Raw genomic sequence first — 10,028 nt, 5'->3', positions numbered from 1 at the left:
TGCCCGAAAGGGGAGTAATTGAGAAAACCAGTACGATACCAACAGCACACCAAGAAGAGTTTATGTCTAATTTAAAAGATCTCCCAATCAATGTAGATGACCAAATCAGATTTAATGAGAGCGAGTTGCAGTTAGAGGAGGTAGATCTAAACATAGAGGAAAGTGATGATGAATCTGATTGTGCTAGGAGTGTATCATCTGATGAAAGTGAATCAACAAATGATGAGTTAACAACATAAGGTAAATTATTTTACTTCCCTGTATTTTACTTCACTGTTTTTTATAGCTACTACACTCTGTTTTTTTTTTTTACTTACCTGTATTTTACTTCAGTCCATTTTTTTTAGCTACTGCACTGCGTTAATTTCCATTTCTGTTATAACTCATATTTCTAATATTTCTTTTTTATTTATGTGCAGATGGCTTCAGGTGAGGAGCAGCCTAATAGAGGGTTGATAAAAAATATTTTTAACAGGCGCACTAAGAAGACTACAATTGGACCACATAGGTCACTACGTACTGAGGAGACCACCTCGGCTCAGCCTGCTACACAGTCTCAGCCTGCTACACAGCCTCAGCCTGCTACACAGCCTCAGCCTGCTACACAGCCTCAGCCTGCTACACAGCCTCAGCCTGCTACACAGCCTCAGCCTGCTACACAGCCTTTACCCACTCCTGGAGCCAGTAGCCCGCAGTTCTACTCACCGGACCTTCGATTTCCTTCACCAGATCTCGGGCAGGCTACTCCTTTCTACCCATACTTCACACCCCCACCTTATGCTGGTGCCCCTCCTACTTATCCATTTCCACCATATGCTCCACCATACTATCCCCCACCACCCCATCAGCCTGCTACAACTGGACCTTCGACAGCAGCTGGACCTTCGACAGCAGCTGCAGCAGAGCAGCAGACAGATGGTAGAATGTTGATAGCACCTGAGGGTGACACGTACGTATAGTAACTTTTATTTAAACTAACTAATTGTTTTATTTTATATTTTATATTTGTTTTACATAACTTTATTTTTGTAGGTTCTATCCATCAAAACAACCAACACATAAAATACGGGACATCATACGGAGCAGGTTTGACGCTCCTTATGTTTCTTGGAAGAAAGTCCCAAAAGAAGTCCGGGAGATGTGGTTTAGAGAGTTTGAGGTATTTCTGTGTTTTTGTTTTTATGTTAAATGATTTATTCTTTCTTACTTAAGGTAAATTGATTGTTTTTTATTGCAGAAAGAGTTTTGTTGGCTGCCCCAACACAATGACAAGATTAGAAAGAATTTTGAGAAGCGTGGCTCTACTCGGATGCGCGACATGTTCACAGATGTTAGAAAGGTTGGGAAACGACCATTGTGGATTGGAGAGGAGATATGGGCTGAGTTGAATGCAGCTTGGGGCAGCGAAGAGTACACTAGGAGGAGGGATCAAAATCGACAGAACAGAGCTTCTGATGTTGGGGGCTTAGGTAGTGCACTTCATACAGGAGGCTCCGTTCCACATACTGAGCACAGGCGTCGTTTGGTAATGAATTTTAATTATTTTTTAAAATTGTTTTTTAATAATTAGTATTGATAAAACTCTCTTAATTGTAACAGAAAGCGTCACTTGGTAGAGAACCAACTCCTGTGGAATTGCATAGTCGCACTCATAAGCGACAGGAGGATCAACAATGGATTGATGAGAGAGCAAGGAAGGCCCATGTAAGTATATTTTTATAAATATTTGATATTTTATAAGTTTTAGTTTAATTATATATATACTTATATTCGATTTTCACAGGAGGAATATACACGGATTCGAGAGACTCATGCCGCATCAGGTGAGGGCTCTTCTGGCGGCTCTGTGGAGTATTCTGAGTATCGCATGTGGTCGCAGGCCGTCGGAGGAATGCAGCATGGTAGAGTATATGGCTTAGGTGCGCAAGCTCAGGCATACGAGGGGATGACCTCCTCTACTGCATCCAGCTTCGCATCCAGTTCGCATGAGTCCTTACAAGCTCAACAAATAATTGCCCTTCAAGCTGAGCTAGAACAAGTAAGGAAATCACAAGTTGATTGGCAAGCTCAGCTGCAAGCACAGATTCAAGCTCAGCTGCAAGCACAGGTGCAAACAAGTACGGAGCAACACAATCAGTTGCTGGATGAAATGCGCAAGATGAGGGAGCAACTGAGTGGAAAAGACGTAGCTCCACCTGAGGAGGAGTCGACGGAGTCAGAGTAGTGTAATTTAGTTGAAATGAACTTGTATTTTTATGTGAACTTATGTTATTGGATAATTACTTTTAATATGATGTTATCAGTTGATTTTTAGTGCTAAACTGTTGTGAAACTGTTATAAATTATTGTGAAGTTGTGGAACTGTTGTGAACCTGTTGTGGAACTTGTATGTGTTAGAATTGATAGGTTTGCAGGTGTGGAAATGGGATTGTTGGCTGGGAAGGCAATTTTTTTTTTGTCAATGCTACAGGTTTCCGGCGGATTATGCGCCGGTAATCCGTCGGAAAATACGATACAACGAAATGTATCGTACGTACCGGCGAATATGATCCGTCGGCCACTACCGTCGCAAGTCCGGCGGATATTCCGCCGGTAATTACCGGCGCAACAATTGCGACGTAAAATAACTGTGGAATTTTGATGGCGCAACTCCGGCGACTTATCCGCCGTTAATTACCGTCGCATTATACGACGGTAAAAACCGGCGCATTAGGCGCCGGAATTCTCATATTCTTCACGTCGGCAAACAAACCGTTTAATGCGCCGGTAATGCGTCGGAAACTGCGCCGGAACTTTTTCCGGCGCAACTTATACGTCGGAAACAAATTATCGACGCACCAAAAACCGGCGGAGATATTTGCGCCGGAACATGCGCCGGAAACTACCGGTTCCGTCGGATTTTACATTGTTTCCGGCGGATTAAGTCCGCCGGTAATAACAGGTTTTCCTATAGTGTTCGTGCTCCGTCCTCCTGTAGTTCCATTCGGCGAACCTCCATGACTTCATGCTCAAGCCGACATCGAACCGCGACCGATACTGCCATCACTGTCAAATCATCCATCATTATTCATCTGCTCGATCTTCTACAACCTGAGCGCAGCCCTCTTTGACCTTCATTAACCTAAGCCGCCACAACACCTTGGGTATCATCTAAACTATATGATTTCATCAATTTTTAAATCAGAAGTGATTTTCTAAATGAGTTATTTCATATATCTTTGAATTTTGCATACCTATGAATACCCTAATTTTTTCAATGTGTTTGAAAGAAGTTCTTAGCACTTGATTGTTTAAAAGTAGTTCTTAGCACTTGATTTGCAAGTCCTTGCGTTAACATATAGTGGCACTCAGTTGGAGTTGATGGCCATGAATGGGTAGATGCTGCAACCAAAGAGTGTGAGCATCAACGTAGGAACACTCACAAGGAGGCAATCATTGTGAATATTTGAGCAAGTACATCACTCTTGAATGTGTAGGAAGCAAAGTAATCTACCTACCAAATGTATTGAAAACCTATCCTTTACCCTGCTTTTTCTTTGCTAACAGACTTATTTGACTTGTATGGTCTTTCTAAACTAAATTTTTTTGGTCTAGAGGCTTAATTTTTTCATGTTTCTTTCTACCAAAAAATGAAAAAGAGTAATGAAATTAATGATTTAGGAAGATTGCGAATAACTATCTTGAAGGGACTATTCCTGATAATTTGAGCTCATGTGTGAATCTTCCTAGCTTGTGAGTATTATCTTTTAACTGCATTTGCTCATGTAGTTCTAATTCTTCTTGTATGTGAATTATCATTAACTATTCATCTTTTTACAGTAATGCACAAAAAAATAAATTGAATGACACCATTCCACGGATTTTTAAGAACCTTGATAGCATGACATGTTGGTAAGTTAATATGTTATTTATTAAAGCGACATATCGAAGTTTGAACAATCAATTTTAGCATGTTCTTTATTGAACCTGAGTATGCTCGAACTTCTTGACTTAATGAGAAGACTGATGTCCAATAGCTATGGCATTGTCCTACTTGAACTCCTCATAAGAAAGAAGGCAGTCGATGAAGAAGTATGATGACATTGTTCTTTTGGTATAGTTATTTTTTACTTTTTTTTTTATAGAACTATTTTTAATGATTTCAGCTTTGTAGGTCTCAAACCAAAAAATGTGGTAGAACACGAACCTTATATTATTTTTCTCCTTTATTTGAATGATATATTTAAAATGGATTTCAACTAATGAAAATACATTAATCTTATTTCTTTCTCTTTACAACATGTATGATGAAAGATTTTATATCTTCATTGTAACTCTTTGATGGAGGTTTGTTGTGTTAACTTGATTTGTATTTATTCATTTTGATTTATATTTCTAAAATCACTAACTACTATATTACTTCTTTTACAATCATATAGGGCTATCTTACACCACAAAGTTGACACAACGAAGAGTTCATTCTCAGAGTTGGCGATGATTATGTTGATGCTGATTGAATATGGCATTGAAACTCTTTGAAGTTTTAATCATTCTTTTATATGATTGTTTTAGATTTATATATGCAATGGATGTGTGGTTGCTACACCTACTTCTGTCGTTGTGGTTGTTATCAAATATCTATGATAAGTGCTTAGCTTGTTGAGTTCTTTGTACCTCAATTTGATTGTATTTTCTCATGCTATTATGTTTATATTGCTATTGATTTGCATGTTAGTTTTCAAAGGTTCATCCTTGATTAAGTATTGTTTTATATGTTGTTAATATTCACTTAATTTATATTTGTGTAGTATTTTACTAATATTTGTAACTTGATCACAAAATTTGATTTTTGTACATTATTTTTTTTAATATGTGCTGCCCTTTAGAAGCAATTTTAACCCATACTAAAAGCGCTGCTAAAGTCATCCTACATCAGCACTTATAAAACTGCTTATAAAGCCTTTATAATGAATGTAAATTCGTTGCAAATACAACAAATTTGCAATGGTTCCTAAACCACTCCAAATAAATTGGTAGATGCTTAAACGGTTGTAGTAGGTCATAAAAAGTGATGTGAATGCCTGATTTAATATTATTCATTGAACTTAAATCCACACAAATAAGTTAATCATTTTCATATTTTTCAAGTAAGAGTTTTTTATTGAATGTGATTCAACTAAAAGTGGGGTTTAATTTAAATATGATTTAGTAAATTCGGTAATTTTAGCCTCTCTCTATCTATCTTAAGAAGAATAAAATAAAAAAAGTTATTTATGAATTTGGTTTACAAAATGGACACGTGACGATCCCTAAATCTCTACTTGTAATGACATTTGTTAGTTTCTTAAGAATTTTTACCAGTGTTAAAAAATTATGAAAAAAAAATTGTGTAAATAAGATACTATAATAGCAACGCAATGGCAAAGACAGTTTATGCTTTTGACTTATAAAAACTCCAAAAAAAATTATTTGCCTAGGTCAAAATAAGGCTATTACAGGTTCAACACACACAGTTAGAAGTTGTAAAGAACATCAAAAATTTTTCGTAAAAGATTTAATTATTATAAGTTTTGTGTAAAATATGATTGTGTCAATTAATCGAGTTCTATTGTTTATTCTAACTTCAATTCCATCGATTCACCTCGTCGGAGGGTTACATTAGGACCTCTCCTCGATCCAGGGGAAAAATTCATACAATCATACATTGTTGTGGAGTTGTATACTCAAGTGTGGCAATGCTACATTCTCTAGTTTAGATATATAGAGCAAAGCATCGCAACACTCCAATCCAATGCGCTCCCGTCATGTAGGAGACAAGAAGTAGAGCATTGCGGTGATCCAAACCCTGACGTTGTAGCATTGTGAGTCGAGCTGGGCAATTTTCCTTCTCGTCTTTCATGTTTAACTTGAAGGATTGTATCCCTTTGGGTAGTAAATTTGCATCCCTTTGTCAATTCTATATGAGAACGATGTAAGGAGTCACTAGATATAAGAAAGAGTGAGAGATAGGAGATCTGTGCAGTTATTGTCATTTTAATATAGAATTTTTTGGTGTGGTGTAGCTGTCTGATTTTCTCCCGATATCATATTTTTTTACGTTAAATCCCAGTGTTCTTTATTTTCGGCTACATTTTCTCTTTCTTGCATGTGTTCATTGACTTATTTTACTCCAAAACCAATAAAGGGAAAACCCACAAGGTTTCACCCAATTGCAATAATCCATTATATAATCATAGATACAATAGTCTACTCTTCTTCATAAACATAGAAGATGACATTATACAATTAAAAATAATTGTTTGATTCCCATTGTACAAATTATAGAAGTTAGGTATCCATGGGCAAACATTTGAAGTTCAATAATATGGTTGGACTATAGTAGTCGAACAACAATAGTCTGGTAACATAAGGTAGGTGATGACGTCTACAATTGTTGAAGGTGATCATTAACGTTGATCGCTAAAAATTACAATAAAGTTTTTAAAATATCTTAGCTCATGAACCCCCTCACCATATAGAAAAAAAAGTCCATATTTATAACTTTTTTAGAAAGACATTTTGGTAAACTTTGGTAAAAATCCAAAATACTCTGCCAAATGGTTAGTGTTAATAACCTGGATTATAGACCATTTGTACATCATTTGAACACCTTAATGATGTCAAAATCAAATGATCTAGACATCGCTCGATTTGGCTATAAGCGCACAACATTTGAAGATTGTTTGATCCTTCAATTAATATGAAGAAATTTCCAATTATATATGTTTCAAATGTTTGGTTTGAGCTCATTTGAAGTTGGATGGCCTCATTTGTAGAGTCAATTGGTTCATCTCATTCAAACACTCAATTCGACTGTAAGGTTATTCAAATAAGAGGTCGGATGATTTCAAATTTAATTTTAAAACTTTTTAATTTAAATATTGGCTTGAGATACATGTCGATCAAGTGAATTTTTTGAATACTTGTAATGAAATGGCTCAATTCAATTAAAAATTAAGAATTATGAGATTTAACAAATGTTGAATCTAATTAATAAAGAGGATGAAATGAATTCATTAACATAGTAGGATTCAAATCACCAAAAATTTTGTTTGGCAGGATTTAAGCTAAAGTAGGATACCTAATAGCCCTTAATTAGGAGCTACATTGCAATCCTTAAGAAACTTGGAAAACTAAGGGGTTGGCTGGCTAAAGTAAGGTTTAGTAAATCCTATAAATCCATATTAATGGTATGTTTGGGACAGCTGTAGATTTTTGTAAACGTGGTCATAAAGCTGTTGTGAAAAAAAAAATTTTTGAAAGCTGTTGTAAAAAAATCAACTTCTTAGTTCAAAATTTCGTAAAATAACAGTCAAACAGAAACTGTTATTGCGATCTGAAAAGCTAAGTAGTAAGAAAACTGTCCCAAACGAAGTCTAAATAAATATTAAGAAGATTATAATTAGAAAAATGTTTGACATGATAACTATTAAATCTCATTAAATTCCTATAGATTATTTGATTTCATCATTCATTTTGAAATCAAGATTAATGAGATCTTTCCCAAACTAGGAAACCAAACAGCCTTAATAGTGTCAAGTTGCTTCCTTACAGGCATAAAAACGTGTTGAACTATTCCAGAAGATCTTTCTCTTGACTTAATTCTTATTCTGATTATGAACACATAGAGATGTGATCCGTTTTATGTTACTGCCTTCCTAACTTTTTTCATTATTCTGATGGATGTTCACATTGTATTTAGTATTTCAAATTTTTATTATTTTTTCTCTACATATTTTAGAGAGGATTTAGAAAGTTTCAAAAGCTATTTTAGTTCATGACCACTTAGTATTTTTTTTTTTTCCTAAAATGAAATGAGCATCCTCTGTTTATACTTCTACGGAGCGTAGACCGACGTTACTCTATTTATGTATCATATGAAAATCCAATTGATCGAGCATGAATCTCGAGGTACCATTCAAATTGGAGACTTCCAAAATTAAATTCTTAAACTCTTATCTTAGCAATCTTATAATCGAAATGAATTTTTTCGATGAGATGAACTTATTGATATTAAAAGTGATTTAATTTGAGCTCAAATCAGACAATTGAAGTATAGTTAAAAACCTTGTAATATTAATTGAAGGGATAAATGTTCTCTCTAATTCAATTTGAGAACCTTGATGATATAAATCCAACGAGTCTAAGATCATTTAATTATGTAATCATTAAGATACTTAAATGTTAATAAAATAATTTATGATCAAGAGAATCAATATACATCATTGGATGAAGTGTTTATAGATTTTAGTTAAGTTTATTAAAATGTCACTCAAAAAAAACAATACATAAACACATATTTTTCACATTAAAGTAAATTTGGAGAAGGCTTAGAGTTACATCATATATTTGACATTGATGATACTCATCATTAACCATCGTTGTGTGATCACCATCGCACGTCTTGTCACGCCCTGGGATATAAAGTGAAAGAATTTCTTTTATTCTTGATTTCTTTTCGTACAATTACTTTTCCAATCTTATTTCATTCATTTATCAACCAGATCGGAAGAAATCCAGAGCTGATCGAATGTATTAAAGAAAATCAATAAACAGCAAAAATCATATTTCACATTACTGTAGCCCACATATACACCATCAGGTCAACAGAGTTCAAAATATTATATACAAAACCTTTCATAGGCTATAAAAGTATATATATACACACACACACACACATAAGCTAGAAGAACATAAATAAAACTAATAAACATCATTATAGTTAAACATCAATCCACATGTTATTTACATTTACTTGAAATTATGTAAAACCACATAATTAGCGAATGGCCAAGTAAGTAATTAAAATCATACAATTGAAATCAATGCAATGCAAAAGAAAAATAATATGTTTTAAATCAATCTAAGAAAATTTATATTACATCATTATTTTTTAATTGTACAAGTTATCTGTATCAATTTTATATAGCACATCATATCTTAGTTTATTACATCATTAATTACAGTGTCAGTAACAGTAAACAGTGTCAGTCACAGTACCAATATAGTGTATCAGTATCAGTGTTAGTATTAGTAATCATATAAGAAATCATCAATAATAGTAAATAGTGACCAGTGTCCAGTGTCAATACAGTCAGAGTATCAATGATACAATAATAATATTCAGATATTTGAAGAGAATATCTTAAGGTAGGGGTGTCAATATTTGACACGACACAAGAACCCGACTCGGACCCGACCTGAAAAATCTGGGTTGGACCCGACCCGATTTCAAAACGGGTCGGGTTCGGGTTGACCCGATGAGTTGCTGGTTCAACCCGCGAACCCGTTTTAACCTAACCTGCGGATAGGGCTGTAAGCGAACCAAACGTTCGACGAGCTACTCGTTGTTAGGTTCGATTAAAGCTCGTTTGTGATCGTTTAATTAACTAAACAAACAAATTTGAACAATATTTTAAATACTCGATTCTTAAATAAACAAACTTGAACACTAATGCGTTCGGCTCATTTATGTTCGCGAACAACATCATTTGAAGTTCGTGAACAAGCTCGACATTAAGCTCGATAAGAAGCTCGATTCGTGTTCGATTTTGAACTCTTGAATAAGCTCGATAAAAATAATTAATATTTGACTATAGAATCAATAAATATAAATAATTATTGCCTTTGTTACATAGACAATTGCTTTTATTATAAATGTGTTTGTTCATAGATATGTTCATGAACGTGTTTGTTTGATAGTTAAAAAAAATTCGTTAAATATATTCGCGAACAAGCTCGATAAGCACTAAACGAACGAACATGAACTGAACATGAACACTCATTAATTTAAATGAACCAAACATGAACACAAACAATAAAGCTCGAACAAACATGAACCAAACTTGAACAAGCTGATATTAAATGAACACAAACATGAACACTCACATACTCGGCTCGGCTCGGTTCGTTTGCAGCCCTACCCGCGGACCAAGCTCGCCCCGCTCTCACGCGACCACACCCTGCTGCCGCGTGAAAAACGGCGAACGGCCCCGCGCCTCGACCGCTCT

General features: G+C 35.0%; 1 protein-coding gene across 1 annotated transcript; it reads left to right on the top strand.

The window, feature by feature from the left end:
- Window positions 1-300: 300 nt before the first annotated feature.
- Window positions 301-2,314, top strand: LOC110116552. Its single transcript, XM_020850164.2, has 5 exons — window positions 301-949; window positions 1,033-1,159; window positions 1,238-1,525; window positions 1,600-1,704; window positions 1,784-2,314. Exons 1-5 carry the CDS (start codon window positions 420-422, stop codon window positions 2,222-2,224), a joined length of 1,491 nt encoding a protein of 496 aa, XP_020705823.2. The 5' UTR covers window positions 301-419; the 3' UTR covers window positions 2,225-2,314.
- Window positions 2,315-10,028: the final 7,714 nt, after the last annotated feature.

This window comes from Dendrobium catenatum, unplaced genomic scaffold, assembly GCF_001605985.2.
Source record: "Dendrobium catenatum unplaced genomic scaffold, ASM160598v2 original_scaffold_76227, whole genome shotgun sequence".
NCBI lineage: Eukaryota > Viridiplantae > Streptophyta > Magnoliopsida > Asparagales > Orchidaceae > Dendrobium > Dendrobium catenatum.
This window is presented reverse-complemented; position numbering and strand designations above follow the sequence as displayed.

Excerpts from the sequence above, each read along its gene's own strand:
- LOC110116552 (XM_020850164.2), top strand. The coding sequence starts at position 420 with ATGGCTTCAGGTGAGGAGCAGCCTAATAGAGGGTTGATAAAAAATATT. Across the intron at positions 1,526-1,599 it reads CTGAGCACAGGCGTCGTTTG|AAAGCGTCACTTGGTAGAGA; the intron begins GTAATGAATTTT and ends TAATTGTAACAG. Across the intron at positions 1,705-1,783 it reads AGAGAGCAAGGAAGGCCCAT|GAGGAATATACACGGATTCG; the intron begins GTAAGTATATTT and ends CGATTTTCACAG.